Raw genomic sequence first — 17,450 nt, 5'->3', positions numbered from 1 at the left:
GTAGAAAAGGTCGTCTCTAATGTTCACTGGAGTAAACCCCATAAAGACCTCCTTTTTAAAAGTTTTACAGCAGAAATAAACATGTTTACAGCGTGGTACAAAACACATTTTGGTCTCTATAGCTCATTTCTCCATTTATGACAACTGAATGGGTGGGAATTTTTACACTCAAAGCGCTTTTACAGTCAGAGACACATTCACCCATTCGCTCACACAAGCACACACACATTCACACACCAGGGCCAGTTGTGTCTTTCTCAAGGACACTTTGGCATATGCACACTCGGGGGATATTATTTTTTTTTAAAAAAAATATCTTTTTATTCCAACAGCAAAGTGATATCAAAGAACTACCAGTAACAAAAACTGTGACATTCTCTCATGTCTCCCGTGTCTGGACTAAATAATTGCACCTGAACACACCACAAAGACAACAACAACCATCTGGTGCATATGTTCTACACCTGAGATGAAATAACTCCTCATAGCAACAGGTGTCAATAGTCGAGAGCTAATAGCTGGAAGCCTAGGAAGCTAGGAAGAGCCACTATTAGCTGGGAGGCTAGGTGGCTAGAAATCCAGGAAACCAGCTTAAAGTTCTGCCAGGCTTAGAGCGAGGAGATGCAAGAAGAGTCTTGGTGGACTGTTTAAATTGGATGTAGCTGCTTGGGTTGCAACTACTGTATCTTGACTGTAACGATGGATGGTAGTTTAGATCATGGTAGTGATAAGTGGCCTGAGGATATGAAGTTTAGTCAAGGAAAAATGGCCAGGAAACATTCATGTACCAGGAATGGTAGCAAAGTTAAGAGGAGTAATTTTAAATGTACCCTTGGAAATGGCAGTGGAAGAAGTAAAGGGGGAGGGGCGTAAAGGCAGGAGATTGATAGATGCCATAAGATGAAACAAGACTGGTTGTTTGTACTGGTTTCCATGCAACCAAACAAAACAGTTCCAAGAAATAATACCCCAGCCAGAATGGTCTGCCCTGACACAGCAATCAGGCAACCACCAGTGTACAACTGAAGGGGATTATGGTAAATGGTCTTGCTCTTATATAGCGCTTTTCTACCTACCCAAAGGTACTCAAAGCGCTTTTACAGTCAGAGACACATCCACCCATTCGCTCACACAAGCACACGCACATTCACACACCAATGCCAGTTCCACTGGGACCAACTGGGGGTTCAGTATCTTGCTCAAGGACACTTCGGCATATGGCACACTTGGGGGATCAAACTGCTAACCCTTCAGTTCATGGACAACCTACTGAGCCACAGCTTTTATATGCAAAGGTGTCAATGTTTCTACCAGACAAGAAAGGGAGAGTGACAGAATCAAGACTATGTAAGCTGCAGAGGAGTTTTTAGACATCAAAGATCTGAAAGTTGAAGAAATACATAGTATATTGACAGTTAATTATGATGCAGAATCTCAGTGTACGAGTTAAACTTATAATGGTGTTCCATATACTGCATTGGAGTTTAATTGCAAATGGACTCAACAGATTTATAACAGAATCCAAAGTCAGACCAGATGTTTTCTGTGTCCAAGAAACATGGCTTCGACCCATCTTGATTTCGTGATACATGAAGGTATGAATCAGAGAGTGAGGTCATTGAAATATGTAAATCAAATAGGAACTTAATAATTGTCAACATATAAAACCCTTGCAAATTACTAATCCTTGAAATCCTTTGGGGATCCTTGAAGGAGACAAGGAGACAGAGAGATATATTGTGGGGACTTAAAAGAGACAACAGCCTATGGGGAAGTAAGAAAACAGATAATAATGGAGAAATTGTGGAACAATTGATGGATGCTACACAGTTAGTATGTCTAAATAATGGACATGGTACAAGAATTGATTTATGCTCTAACATAATTCGAAAGGTTTGGAAACAATCATTTTCTGATAATAATTTCTATATGTCCAAGGAAGGTCTAGTCATGGCTGGGAAACAAGAATATAGCAAATCAGTGAATGAAATTCCAAAGGAGAGAGGCATTGAGTAATGTGCAGCTGAAGTATCTAATCTAATACTAAATGCAGCATTGAAGAGTATATCTTTCAAGTCAGTTCTGAAATGGTGAAATGATAAATGTACAGAAGCTATAAGAGAAAGGAATAGTGAACTATAAGTGGTAATAAATAATCTGAATCAAGAGAATCTAATAAATTATCAGAGGAATTGGGCTTTAGTTCAAAGAATAATTAAGAACAGTAACAAAATGCATGGAGGAACTACTGCTCTAAGAGAAGTTAAAATAGGTGAAGTCTGGTCAAGATGAGTGGGAAAAAAGTGTTGCCAGTAATACCAGTAACAGAAGATAATGGAAAACTGGCGATAACAGATAAAGAAACGGCAAACATACTGGGAAAGACGTTTGCAAGTGTACATGGTGGAGACCGATGATATTCATAGTGGAAAGAAAACAGAGGATTTTAAATGAAAACGGGGACATGCACCCTAAAAAAAAGTCAGGGGTGTCATGAACCTATGAAAATCTTCCATTAAATATTTATTTTCCAATAACTATTTATCCATAGTACAGCAGAATAAAAACTCTTCTCTCAAATACATAGAAACATTTTTCTGAAACTTGAAGCACATTTTAATTACCTTAAAAGCCATGAACTTGTGGTAAGGTTTAGGCGCCCAGGCATAGATTTCAACTGAGTTCTTCAGAGCAATCACCAAGAATTTAATCCTCTCATACTTCACTGTAGGCAGAGTAAAAACAAGTTAGACATTAAGGCAAAATCATAAAATCAAAGATTAGAACTGACTGATTTGCACCTGCCTAAACCCAAATTTTATCAATTCTTTGTCTTGAAATTTAAAGGTTAATCATCTTTTTTTTTTTTTTTTTGCCAAATTGTGGATATGTTAACAGGTTCACATCCTCTCGTACCAACTTTGTAGTGCACACATCCCTCCAGGTCTCCAACCGTAATCCAACCCTGTTTTTTCTCCACTTCAGGGTCATTGTGTAATATCCTGTTCCTCAACCACGACAAGTAGTAAACACGCAGCTTGTTCTTCTTGCCTAATATTGGAAACAGTACAACAGAAAAATTATGTTTACTTTCCAGGACTGTCCCAGAAGGAAGGAACATCAATGTAGTTAATGATGTCGCATTGTTTTCAGGTTTTACATTTGAGAAGATCTCTTAAAACGGGACTCAATTACAAAAGGAACTGTCAAATAAGCCACAAATAAAGACATCTCTTACACGCAAAATATTGTTGTTTTTCATTCTTGTATATCAGGGCAGCACATGAAAATTCAAAGGCAACAAGGGAAACTATAGCTACAGCTATAGCTATGTGAGCTCCGCAAAGGCAAACAAGAACTGTTTGTTGAAACACACTGTTTGTTTAAACACACTCCTGGATTTAAAGCCAAACATGTTCTTGTTTTGTTAAGCCTGAAGCTCAAAATGATCCTAAAATGTACTAAATGCTTGGGATTTCTACCAGGCTTTGATTCACAAAGCCGTTTTCTGAGTGTTTAAAATGCAAAATGTGCCATCCCTGCAGCACCCCTGGTTGCAATTTATTTATTGAATCACCAGAATTTTAGTCTGCATCATCGATATACTAAAAATCAAAAAATGATTGGCAACTTATAGGCTGCAATCATTTGAAATGACAAGTTTAATGGTCGTTTTTTAAGTCATTAACAATGGTTCTGTGATGTTAACCTAATACATGTAGCATTAGACAGAAGAACAAGAGGCCAAAAGGGTGGCAGCAGAAAGAGGTCAAACAACCACACCAACCTGAGATGGTGACCAGGACGTTGAGTCCTTCCAGGACGTCCATCTGCTGGAAGCGCCGTCGATTGATCAGGTTGTAAACTTTGCCTTGACCACTTCGGTCCAGCAGCATCAGGCCATTCTCTGTACCCACTAACAGGTTCACTCCTGCACAAACAACCACAACTGTCTGTTTCTACCCCCTGTATAACTGAACATGTGTTGTATTGCAAAGTTATTGCTGGTGTTGATTGTCTCACCCCAGAGAGCTGCGCAGAGGATCTCAGAATTGAAGCGTTTCTTGTATTTACGGATTTCAGGTGTGTCGCTGTGTGGTCTGATGTTGGTCGGGTTGACGTTGACCACTGAGATCTTCCTGGCCTCGTTGAGCCTCGCTTGCTCCTGCTCCTGCTTCAGCAGCTCATCAGCAAATAGCACTGCAGCACAAAAAAATAACATGACTTTCAGACATGACCTGCTGGAGTTCATTACAATGCTCTCAGTGTATATGTGCTGTTTTGTTTGATATGGATGACCTAATTTTTAACTGTGGTACTTGGAGGTATTCCAACCACCAGATTTTTTCTTTGTGTTAAAAATTATACATTAATTTCATTTAAATTCAATTTGTATAATCATTATTATAACTTGCAGTTCCTTGTCAGGGTGTGAATGTGTGTTTATTTTGGAAAAGAAAACTGTGCATCTGCAATCTGTGAAATTAAAAACTAATTTTTTTTTTCCTAGTTTGATACTCTTTAGATTTGTCTTGTGAGTCCCTAGGGGGTCTGGAACATAGAGCAGAACTCAAAGAATAAGTAAAGTACCTGAGGCAGAGTTTGTATCATCGTCATCAGTAGGTGAAGTCCCATACACCCTCGGATCAACAAATGGAGTGAAGGAAGCCTTGGAGCCTCCGCCACCTCCCATCCCATACTGAAGATCACAGAGATAACAGTCAGACGAATGTTTGCTGAGAGTAACTTAGGGATGAAAAACCTGGATGAAACAGGTATGAAAATACAGGAAACAGTGTGTGTGGAGTGAAGACGTGTCGATCTTTGAAGCTCTTTGGACTTAAAATGGTTTTCATCTTTTGATTCCTTTATCAGCTACCTGTATCATGTGTTCAGGATCAGGGTGGAGGATATTTTCTGGATCAGAGGCTGAAAAAACCAACAGAGGGAGGGAGAAACAGAGGGATCAAACGAGGGAAGGGAAGGGAGGGAAGAAATCCAGCTTGTTCCATCTGAGGGGAAACACTGAAGCCAGAGTGGGAATTTAAATAGGACAGGACAGGAAACTAAAATTATTCTGGATCTACCCTTCATACTGCAAAGATGAAAAGGCAGAGTAGAGATTGACAGCTGACACGGACATTTTTTTTTATCAACTGCTTTAGTTCAACATTGACTAAATAACGACTTGGAAGGTGTTAAAATCAGATTGTGCCCCAAAAAAGCCACAGTTTTTTGAGAAAATTTGTACTCAAATAATAAACTACACAGTGTGTTTAATTATTAATGTCAATTCGCTGCAATAAGTGCATCACTTCAGTTTTAAACGTTTACTATTTGGTGGCTGCTGGCAATTTCCCACCCTGATAAAGCACTGAAGAGATAGCTCGTGATGGGCTGAGCAGGTGACAAGGTGAGCAAGGAGAGCAGGGGGGAGCAGGGGCTGTGATGGTCCAGGATCAAGTGTGGAGGACTTTTTTTTTGGGAGGGGAGGGCATTATTTTTGGGGCTGCTCCACCTACTTGGACCCCAGAGGCATCACCAGGGGAGACCAGGGGGGAGGTGCTTTGCTGCACCAAATCAGGGAGGTTTGCGTTGCCAGGGAACACATTGTTGCCAGGGGAACCGTTGCTTGCGGTAGAGCTCTGCCTCCATTCCCTGTGTGTCTGGAAAAAGAGAGAGAGGGGCGGGCTACTGTGCGGTGAGGCTGTGATCGACAGGTCAGGTGACGGAGGGAAGCTGAAGCCTGCTGGGGGTCGATGCAGATGTTTGGTGTGATCTCAAGGTGTGTGTATGCGTGTGGAGGGGGGAAGGGGGGAGGGGCAGAAAAAAGCACTCCCCTTTGCTTCTCAAAATATTCAGCACATACATATAGTAGACACATGCATTTTACATTTAAGTCTGATTTTGTGTTTTGGTGTTACTTATTTGGCTTAAAATCACACAAATAACACAAGATAGAAGTAGACACTCCAACAAACAATAAGATAAAACAAGACGTAACACAAAATAATATATGATAAGGCATGATAAGACTAAATAACTAATTAAGTAAGTAATTTACAGGCAAACCTATAATGAAAATAATTATTAGCCTCAGCCCTAAATGTATAGTAGTGTGACTACTGATCAATTCTCCAGTAAATAAACAGTTATCCCTCAATCACTGATCCAGGTCAGTGCAAATGTCCAGCACCTTACATCAGTCACACTGTAAATGTGACATTTGTAATAATAAAAAACAAAATGACAACTAATTGAGTTCCAGATAATTTTTGATCACATGATCAAATCTTAGATGTGGTATTAAAAGTTATCTTGGATGACAAACGTATGTCTACGTAAACAAAAAGTAACAGACCCACACAGACCATAACAAAACCTTTGAAAATACTACCATGCATGAGTGTGGGGTTTTGTGAAGTCAGCAGGCCTTCAGTACACGTGTCAAAGGTCAAAGGTTTAAAAGTGAGACCCACCTCACGCATCATAAGGGTGCTGTCCTGGGAACTGTTTCCATATGTGTCACCATGGCTGTCGTTGTGACCTTCCATCATGCCAAAGGACTCGGTACCTTGACTTGCTGCTGGCCTAAACGGCAGAAGTCAACATTTACGATCATTATATTAACCTGCACTGTTGAACTTTGCTCAGTTTGCTCTTAAGTTAGTGGCTGAAATGAAATTCCTTCCCAAGATCAGCTTTAGAGCTAGGACGATGAGCTCTGTAGGCAGTCAGAGGAAAGGTGCTGTTCTTTTGCTTCAAAGGGATCCAGTTGAGGTGTTTGGTCATCTGCCTGTTAGGTGCCTTCCTTTGGAGATTTGCGGGGCAAGACTGCATGGAAGTAGACCGCAGGGTAGACTCAGAATTTACTAGAGAGATAATGTATCTCATCTGGCCTGGGAATGCATAGGGATTTTCCAAGAGGATGTGGAATTTGTTGTAGGGAGAAAGATGTCTGGTATTCCTTGCTCTTCCTTCCAAAAAAGCGTTGAATAAGGTCAGCTGGACTTGTAGAATTTCTTGAAGACGTTTCGCCACTCATCCGAGTAGCTTCTTCAGTTCTGATAAACTAATGAGAAATTGAGGTTTAAAAAGGAAAAAAAAAAAAAACTCTGTGGGTACCACCCACCCGAAACTTCCTTGACCAGAAACTGGGGTCACTAATTTCCATAATGGCTGGAAATTCTACAAGTACAGCTGACCTTATTCAACACTTTTTGGATTACCATGACCTGGATGACTGAGAACCCTCACAGACACCTTGCTCTTCCTTGCTCACGTATTACTTTTTCATTCAAGTTGTTCTCCATAACGAACATTGTTCTGTTTTAAGGCAGAAATTATCCATAACTTTATGAGGGAAAGGAAACAGTATGACTCACATAATGCGTGGTATGTCGCTGACGGCCACAGTCCCATCGTTAGCCCCGCCCTCTCCCTCCTCATCCTCGCTGCTGTGAGACTCTTCACTGGACGATGAGTAGTCCGTCACTTTGACAGGCGGGCGGCTGGTTTCCTCACCTTGACGCAGCTCCCGTAGCTCTCTGGCAAGAGCCGTCAGATCCTGGAGATTGAGAAATCACACATCCTCTAAATAATTCTGCTGTTTCGCCATGAGTTAGGTGGAAAGAGAAATCTTCTACAGACTAGAGCTGCAAGTTCTTTAATACTGGTTCTACAAGTTTGTGTTCTTAAATTTCCAACCAGTATCTTTACAATCTGTCTGGAGGAAAAGCTTAAAAAGGAAATTCATTCATCACACTATATATGAATTCTGTTCTTAAAAGCATGAAATATCTTACATAGCTAAGGATGTCAGTAGAGGAGGCATCACTACAACTGTGAAGATTGTGAAGGCATTACACAACTGATATTGTGCAGCACAAAGTCTTTAATTAGAAGAGTAAAAATTAAAGTGTAAAGAACGAAAAAGTAATTTTCTGGTTTCAAATAATTGAGAGCCCTGTTGATTGTCACCACCATTGTAACTGTCTCAACGTCAACTGGACATGAGAACAGTCATGAAGGGTAATTGTTGGATGACGAAAACTACCAGAGATCTACGGACAAAAAATACTCCATGCAGCCTTTTAACAAGATCGGTTTAACTTGATTAATGATGTAAAAGTGTACATTATAGAAATAAAAACTGTTAAGGATGCACAAGATAAAAAACAAGTGCAAGCCTTTTAATCTTATGTAAAAGAGTTTTAATCTCAAGAATGTCTGAAATGTGAAATGATACATCGGACAGAAAAACAAACAGAAATTAAGAAACAAACTGTTTTTTGATGTTTGTTTGTTTTTTTTTTTGTGCCAGTAGGCAAACTGTAAGTAATTCACATTCCTGAGTCAGTGCGCAGGAGGATAATGCAGGGAAAGGAGGAGGACAAACTACAGATGCCACCATGCCTCAGAGTAGGAAGATTGGAGGTTAAAGTGTAAGCATTGTAAATTGACGAATTTGATGCATGTAAGTAAGTGATCACATAAATGAATGAAAGCGATGGTCAATTCTAAGCAAATGTTTGAGGTGGGAAATATTTTAGTGTTAAACCTTGCATCAGGGATGCAATGAAATGAAAAAAAAAAATTCTAACTATTGTACTTGAAATGCTATTACTAATAGTACTATTAGTATAATTGGAATATAAATATGATATAAAATTAAGTATTTTGTCATGAATCAAGTATCCTGTTTACATTTTTAATAGGCCAAGCAGCTGGAAAACTGCTGTTGAGTTAATAAATACATGCATATGTCCCTAAACTAATATGGCCGCCACAGGGTCAGCCACCAATGAGGTATATACAAGTGGTGTGAGGTGAACAAGGGGAGAAAGGGAGAAAGGGGAGTTAGGGCGGTATCTTACCAGATCCTCCTGATGAGAGAGAGAAACGATAAAATGAAAGAAGAAACAGAGTGTGACTGTGGAAATGAAACATGATGTCTGAAGTCTTCAATGATCAACAACAACAAAGTCTACAATCTAATTAGAGGCAGAGAGAAAAGAGTGGTGAGTGAGCAGAGTGGGTTTTCAGGACTTTTGTCCACATGAAGCATCAAGTTTGTAGAGACAGGCCCAACATGTTGGACATGTGCCTAGACAGTAAAAAGCGGGATTATGGTTAAGTAATTAAAAAAAATAAAAACTTTAATAACTTATACATAATCAAAAAGACTATATGTAGTTTGAAATCAAACTGAGCTGAATTCAACATGTTTGAGTGCCTTATTAACTGAATCCCACACATGTTTTTGTTGAATGAAAATAGCTCTGATACAATGAGTACAGTTTAATTAGATTTTATCAGGAATACCAAAGATACAGAAAATTTATGAAATTTACTATTGGAAGGTATTTGGGTTTAATCACTTCACACTTCCACCCAATCCATTTTGCACGGTTATTGTCACTTTGCAAGAGCTGCACTCCTCCATTTTAATTATTGCTATGAAACAAATTATTTCTGGACAAGTCGCTATAGTAGTCGACTATTGGTTATTATTATTCCTGTGAGCATGAAATCTGGTAACTTGAATGAATTTCCTCCAATTTTGCACAAACTTTCACCTTGACTCAAGACGCTTGCGACCAAAAATGTTTAAGCCCTAAAGTTGGGGGAGATATGTCCAACATTTGATTTTGTATTGCCACAAAGGAACAACTTAAAAAATATTTAAGAGTGTATTTTTGAATATGATCATTACATTACTTGTCTTAAAATTAATGTTAAATTTACACAATGTTTTTGATGTTTCAGGGTGCAGATAGATGGTGTGTCACAGGACCTTACTGTACAGCATTTGAAAATCTTCAGCATTAAGATGGAAACATCATGTACACTTTACCAAAAACTGTTCTTCGGGCTGGACTGCTCACAAAACCATAAGAGTCACTGCTAAATCCATATTTTTGGTAAAGCATACATTTTTCTAAACTTGCAAGTATAGAATGTATGGAAAGGTATGGAATTGATTTCAAAAATATGTATATAAGTATAGAAAATGAAAACTATTGTATGGAAAAATATTCGTGTTTCAAAGACTGTTCGGTTTTCTAAAACATAAAATTATGAATAACTAAAACAATTAATGGATTGATCTTTTTTATTAAGGAGCTTGGCAGCACAGCTAAAATGTTTGTGTGAGAGCACACAGTAGGCTACGTGTCCAAAAAACCTTTGGGTAGATTGACAAGTTGAATGCCCAGCCCTCTGCTCTCATCACCCAGGTGTCGTCCAGTTTCACTGCTGCTTCGACAGACAGGTGATGACCACACGGCGGCTATGGCTCAGTAGGTAGAGCGGGTTGTCCATGAACTGAAGGGTTAGTGGTTTGAGCCCCTGAGTTTGCCATATGCCAAAGCAAGACACTGAGCTCTCAGTGAAAGACCATTTACACCATTCGAACCATGTGAGCGAGCAATTTTAAATGTCTATTTGCTGTTTAAATGCCAGTGAGGCCAAGTCTTTTGTATCATTATGTAGTTAAGCTGTTCATGTGCAACTTACAGTAAAAAAAAAAAAAAAAATGTGCACTGAATTTATCTTTAACTTATTTGCATGAGCTACATCACCTAGACATTTTTCGGTGACATAAAGAATTAATTCCGTAATTTATTTACATGGTGCACAACTATTTATTTAAATGCCATATATATATATATATATTTCAAATGTGTAGGAACCCTAATATTCTGATTCAATACACTAAAAATTAATGTACAATAGGTGTTTAGAAAAAAAAAGAATTAGCATTAATCTAGTCGTGGTTTCTCTTTAATATGCGCAGACTTCACAAAGCATGTATTACAATTTCTTTTTTTATACAATAAAAAGTTCACTCGACCTTTATTTTTACATCTGTTGTCTGCCCATGTGCTCACAAAACCATAAGAGCCAACGACAGGAGAAAGACACAGAAAGATGGTGTAAGAAAGAAAGAGGGATGAAGAAGGAGAAAGGTCACTAACCTCGTCTACAGCTTTCTTATAGCTCTGAAGGGACAATGGAAGGAAGGATGGAGGACAGGTTTACAGGAGAGAGAGGAAGAACCAGCAGCATCATGGTTAGTTCAAAGAGAGAAGCGTGTGTGTTTGGTTTATTTAATGTACAGGACTTTCTGTGATTGACACACAGATGGATGTAGGTATGATAGTGTACAATGTGTGAACTCACTGCAGGCCTGCTGGGTCGGGTCATCTCCCTGCTGTCATCTTTGGTGTCATGGGAAGAAAGTGTTGAGCCTTCAGTCTTTGCAGCTGAGTTACCTAAACACATGAAGAGGACATTTTTAGATAATTTCTGGGAAAGTGATTTATTTATTTTTCTTGAAATCCTGGACAACCGTGGAAAGAATGATCATTTTGAGGACATCTGGCTCTTGTTTATATGCTTTATGAGGACCATATTGAGCTCTAAAACTTGGGACTAAGGACATTTTAGGACAGTGAGAATGTTGTTTGCAAGCTCATCTAGTAGGGTGTGTAGGGTACGGATGAGAGTCAGAGGGGTCAGGTGTCAAAGTATACATTCACCTCGCTCGTTGGAACCTCCCTGGGAACTGGGCGTGCTGGAGCTAGAAGAGCTGCCGCTGCTCGTCCTCTTCAGGGGCGTCTCCATGGAAACGTCGGTCCTCCGTAGGTCAGGGTTGCTATGACAACACAAACACAGTGGCGTCTCATTCATGCAGTTGAAATCCTTCACACAGCTGCATTTCCACAGCTCGACCACAGAGCCATGTCGCACTTGTGCCCGTGTGTGTCTGTGTGTAAGCATACCTGGCCCTTATGAGGTGAGCTCCAGCCCGTGGACCGAGTCCAGGCCCATTTCCAGGAGAGTTCTTTCGGACCAAAGCTGGAGAGATGGAGGTCGTCCTCTGAGGAACCTGGAAACACACAACATCACCATCGAGCAGACTTAAATATCTCTCATTCGAACTTTGGCAATCTCATCACAACTTTGGGAGATGATACATCAAATCACACATGTTAAATTATTATTTATTTACTCATCTCTGTCCTGATGTTAATTATTTTAGAGAAATACATTAGAAATACATTAGACTTAACCCATGTGGCTCATTATATGATTAGACAATATATATATAACAATCATTATAATTCAATAATAACCACATCCAGATACGTTTATTTAATGACAATCACATGGCTTACTCATTTAAATCATTTCATTAGTTCATTCTTGTTCAGATGTATTTATTATTAACTCAATTAACAGGATATGTTTAAAGGCTCTCATTACTAATGAACAGCCTTCACTTAGTGTGCTTTTTCTTTCTCGGTAATGACTAATAGTGGCTGTGTTTTTTTCCTTCTAAATCCCTGTTGAAAAGGTGATTTTTAATGTGACCCAGGAGTCATTGTGTGCTTATACCACCAAGGAAAAAGGAATGCAGTCAAATGTCTCCCAGACCAATTTGTAATGTGGTCAGAAATCAGATCACAATGTTTGTCAGATTTTGACACCTGAATTGGCCACTTGGGATTGGATTGCCCAAGTCTTAATGAAACCTCAGAAAGTTTAGGTTGTATGACAAGATTAGTGTTAAGTATGAAATCAGCAAAAACATTTGTCAACTTGTGTGTTGACAAATGACATTGTTAACTTAAAACTTAATATAGTATAGTATAGTATAGTATAGTATAGTATAGTATAGTATAGTATAGTATAGTATATAGTTGTTTTGTATTAGCATTCATATGAGATGACAGCTCAACTTCAACAAATACACGGGAACCAGACAGAAAGTAAAAACCATATGAAAATCCCCAAAACAGAGTTTAGAAAAAAGCAAAAAATGGCACACACACATACACACTAGGACAAGAACACACTAGTGGTGACATGCAGAGACCTTAGGAGGCATGTCGTCATCCTGTCGCAGCCAGGAGCTGCGGTCCAGCTTGTCAAGGGGGGGTGCCAGGCGGGACAGGGGTGGGGGAGGAGGGGTGTCGGAGGTGGGATCGGAGTTCTGCCGGGGCATGGGAGGCCGGGAGGGGGACGGCGACGCAGAGGAAGAAGACACGCCGTGGGGGTCGTACAGAGACTGGGAGCCTGACAAGCCGTGACTCTTCACTTGCACCAAGTGGGCCATCTGAGCACACACAAATACACGCACACACACAAGCAGGAAACAGGCAAGGATGAGAAGGAAGAGCAGGATCAGAATTTACGTATCCCACATGTGATCAGGAAGCAAGTCAAGAGGAAACTATGCAGGAGGATGATTAGCAAGGAAGAATGATGTGAGAAAGAAGGTAAGAAACATGCCTCAAAGTGCATTCACAGCAATCATGGTCTAAAAGGTTAAACAACAGCGCTGACTTTTTCTCTAACACCCTGAACATACTCAGCAAGAGAAAAAAATGTTCTCTTCATCACTAGCCCGTAGGCCAATAATGTTCATTGTTTGGGTTGCTTAACTTTTCTTTCGGTTACAATCTTAGATCAAAGATTCTTTCCATATTTAGAAACACAATCCTTTATATAGAATATATATTCAGCCAGATGTGTCAATCAAACCACATCCATCATTTTCAGCATCTTTTGTCCTTTTCAGTACCGGAGCTTTGCCATGACAGAGTTTTTAATTTGTCTGAGGTAATTCTGTACCTTGCTGTGTTTTATCCATAACTGACACTAACGCTGATCAAGATGGTGTCCTGATGTACACGCAGCATACCACAAACCTACGTGAAGTTCTCCTAACTCCTCCTAACCTTACAACAACTTCAGACCCAACAAATAAAGTGTGATGAAACCTTGGGACAATTAACACACACACATACACACACGCACACGCACACACACACACATGCACACACACACACACACACACACACACACACACACACACAAAGATGTAGGGCACACACCTGTGGTTCGATCGAGCGGTGCATGGGCGGAGTCCGGGCCTGCTGGATGCCTCCACTGCTGAAGGACTCAGAGCGAGGCGGCAGCGATGGGTCCGAGATCCGGTTGGATACTTTATGCTGCAATGCAGGAGAAGTCTGTCTGTTCATCTTATAATGCTCCTCCACCTAACACACACATCAGACCACAGTCACTCCATATGCAATAATACGTGTGAAATGTTCACGTAGTTCAAGCTGCTGAAATGTCATGTTTTTTTGTTTTTTATTAATTAATTTATACCATATTTGTTATTTGTAGTCAACCTACTAGGATGTAAATGATAAAAACTTAATTTTACATTTCTTGGGAATGGCTGATATTTGAAAGACTCTGAAGCCACACTATTTTCAGTGGATCCTAAATGTTTCTAATTTCACATTGTACTTGTACGTACACAGAAGAGTTTATGTGTGTTATGTGTTAGGTTTTAAGTGCCAGAAAACTGAACTGAATTCATAGTTGAGTGATCTGTAAACATCAGTGAGTTGCACTTCTAAAGGAGCTAGTTGAATCTAACCTTGGATCATCTGTTTCTAGAGATGAATAGTGTTTCTGTGATGGAAATATTTGTTCCTTTGAAGCTTTAAAGGAAATCCTGGGAGGCTGAGATGAGGGTAGACCTATTGGCTCAGAGTATGTTTCTGTGTGCAGTGTCTGGAGGGAGCAAGACTAATATAGCTACAGCTGCCCTACATCGGCCCACCAGTTGCCACCAGAGGGCAGGCCATGAGATCTGCCCTAAATGTGTGTATATGTATGGGGAGGGATGTTCACATGTGACTGGTGCTATAAGGTGGCCCTGATTTATGGTTTTGACTTCAGATTTGGAGCATTGACCTGCATTTTCTGTGCTCTTGACGTCTTCAGAAAAACTCACCCTGGTATTAGTTTATTTGACTCACGCTGGAGAAATGTGGAGATTGTTAAACCCAGCAAAATGTTAAACGCCAACACTCCCAATCAGGGTTAAGTGTGAAGGCAAATAAAATCAACATTACAGACAAACCGAAAGCTTTAACAACCTGGAAAAAAGCGAAATAGAGTGAATTTGAAACTTGAAAGAGGAAATCTTATGTTAGTTGTTGGAGTTAGAGCCTGGGAGAGATAATATCACAACATGCAACACAAAAGCTGCCCTTAACCTGTTTGGAAGAAATCCAGATAAATATCCACACATTCACCAGAAATTATATTACATATTAATATCATTTAATTATATTTCACAGAATAAGTGTGAATATAAAACCACCAGACAGGGAGCTACTGTAGAGAGATCAACCTGCAGCATCCAGATAGTGTCAGTAGTCTGTAAAATGGAAATTCACTTCAGATGTGAGGGAGAAAGCTGTAAGTTAAAATCAAGATGCAAGCTTGTTAATTTACCAAATTGTCTTAAACAATGCATGCCCCTTTATCTTTTAATATTGTTGAATTTCAAACAATTATTAACATTAAAAAAAAAATACTTTAACGTGGAGTATGGGATGAATGGATCCAAATTTACTGACATTATCCCTGGAAGTCTCTCCTACTTTCTACTTGTCCGAATTAATATACATGTTATACCTCTACATTTTTTAACAGCTTTAGTTTCTTCTGAAAGCACATTTTTAAAAATCAAACATGATGTTATGGGATTATATTGACAGCAACCTATTTACTTTGTTCCTGATACGCACAGGACTAGGATGATGGACAACCTCTGCAATTATTAGACATTGCCCCCAGGTAAAAATCATCCCATGTGATTAGGGCTAATTTCAACAAAAGTTTAAAAGTATAAGACGTTAACTTCTTTGCAAATTTTTCTTTACAAAGAAAAAATTACAGTAAAGACCTTTAAATTCTAATGATGTGTCTGGTTTCTCTGTATTTTATTAAAGAAATTTATTACAGTAATTCCGTACTGTCATACCAGAAGTGAGAGTTAGTTTTGGATTTGCAGAGAAAGAGGCTGAAAGCACCAAAGACTCTCCATGACATTTGATGAAATGAAGGCTTCATCAGTCATGCTGCATAGCACGGTTAAAGAATGTGAGTTCACCTAGGTAAAGGAACAAAAGTGTTAATAGAGATTATTGGTGAACAGTAAATGAGGCAGCCTAAACAGACTGCATGAAGCAACTTTTCATCCTCCAACTGACCCGGCGCCCTGGGCTACGGCCCCTGGAGTCGGGGTTCCTGATTGGGCTCTGGTGCCGCATCACTGGCTGGCAGGAGTCACGGTCAGGAACGCAGGTGATGCGGATTCGAGGCACGTGAGGGTGTTCTCTAGAGGGGCTGACGTGGGCAGGGTAAGAAGGGGGGCGGGGGCGAGGTTTGTAACCAGGGAGCAAAAGGAGGTTGTCAAGGTTGATATCTCGGGTCTCCTTGAAGGAGTGGTATTTCTTGGGAGGAATGCGAGGCGAGTTGCTCTGTGCTCGACGCATCACCTAGAGTGGAAGGTGAGGGTTTAAAAGGAAGGAGGTGAAATACATGGATAACTCAACTCAAATTAAAAGTACAGCTGAATGTCAAAACGGTTTCAAATGTGCCCTTTTGGAATAAATCTCTTTGATCTTGAAGAATTAAATAGCACGTAGATTGTTGTTTCACCTGGAAAAAAAATAAATCATAAAATGGCCATTTCAAGGTTCATCATCAACTCTTCCGCAGGTACAGCTCAGATGTTACCTGGAGGATAAAAATGACCCACAAACACAACGTAAACCAACACTGGCAACCCCCAGAGAGCCCACTCATAACCTCATCAGGTTATGAATGGAAACATCTGTATAACTACAAGCTGCTCAGTGGCTGTATCCATGCAAACCTGTATTTAGTCTCTGTTTGCAGAGGCTCACCTAAGTGTCTGTGCACAGATTCAGATGGTAGCAATGGTGTCTTTGAGCCTGTGATTAAATGTGTCAACAAATAATTATATTTGTGTTTTTACAAAAACACAAATACAATGGTTCAGGTCTGTGAGGACTAGGAGATGAAAAGGCTATGATGTGAAACGCTCATTTCTTAACCAGTCATACCACCATTCATAGTCTTCTTTTTGCTCTTGTTGGATATTTGGACAGTTTTTTTTGGTTTGTTTTTTGTTCAAATTCAAATTTTATTTCTTTATTTACCTGTCAAGCTAGACCTATGCATAAAAACAAACAATTAGAGCACAGAGTGTTAACTAGACTGATAGTCAGACTAAAATGGTATAATTTATGGTGATCCAATGCCATCCCAAACCCAGCAGCAGCATTTAACAGACAGCATGTTCTGGTGAATGTTGATGATAGTAATGTTGACAATAAGTATAGCACTACCAAAGTCTAAAGTTATTTCCAAGAAATTTCCTGCAACATTACGAAGACGCAGCACAACCAAATGCAGAATTTTCTATTCAGACACATACTCAGTTGAGTTTCAAAAGCAGCAGTGAACAATCTCATGATTTAAATGCACTTTAAGTGTAGTATGGAAAGTTGCACACTTAATAGTTAATAATGCAGTTTGCAGTGAAA

At 39.6% G+C, this 17,450-nt stretch overlaps 1 protein-coding gene across 15 annotated transcripts in view; it reads right to left on the bottom strand.

The window, feature by feature from the left end:
- Positions 1-17,450, bottom strand: part of tnikb (TRAF2 and NCK interacting kinase b) — an 82,070-nt gene that overhangs the window by 19,655 nt on the left and 44,965 nt on the right. For 2 of the 15 annotated variants that reach the window (XM_047612241.1, XM_047612244.1), the window contains 16 exons: positions 16,089-16,376; positions 13,905-14,069; positions 12,884-13,123; positions 11,787-11,893; positions 11,544-11,659; positions 11,185-11,276; positions 10,980-11,003; positions 8,877-8,885; positions 7,386-7,567; positions 6,480-6,591; positions 5,523-5,666; positions 4,591-4,699; positions 4,024-4,200; positions 3,788-3,931; positions 2,917-3,051; positions 2,625-2,725 (listed from right to left, as the gene is read on the bottom strand). In XM_047612241.1, the coding sequence (XP_047468197.1) occupies positions 2,625-2,725; positions 2,917-3,051; positions 3,788-3,931; positions 4,024-4,200; positions 4,591-4,699; positions 5,523-5,666; positions 6,480-6,591; positions 7,386-7,567; positions 8,877-8,885; positions 10,980-11,003; positions 11,185-11,276; positions 11,544-11,659; positions 11,787-11,893; positions 12,884-13,123; positions 13,905-14,069; positions 16,089-16,376 (2,145 nt within the window). The remainder of the gene's footprint in view (positions 1-2,624; positions 2,726-2,916; positions 3,052-3,787; positions 3,932-4,023; positions 4,201-4,590; positions 4,700-5,522; positions 5,667-6,479; positions 6,592-7,385; positions 7,568-8,876; positions 8,886-10,979; positions 11,004-11,184; positions 11,277-11,543; positions 11,660-11,786; positions 11,894-12,883; positions 13,124-13,904; positions 14,070-16,088; positions 16,377-17,450) is intronic. The other 13 variants (XM_047612248.1, XM_047612252.1, XM_047612254.1 and 10 more) reach the window with 10 other exon arrangements.

The sequence above is a fragment of the Mugil cephalus genome, chromosome 18 (genome assembly GCF_022458985.1).
Source record: "Mugil cephalus isolate CIBA_MC_2020 chromosome 18, CIBA_Mcephalus_1.1, whole genome shotgun sequence".
Taxonomy (NCBI): domain Eukaryota; kingdom Metazoa; phylum Chordata; class Actinopteri; order Mugiliformes; family Mugilidae; genus Mugil; species Mugil cephalus.
This window is presented reverse-complemented; position numbering and strand designations above follow the sequence as displayed.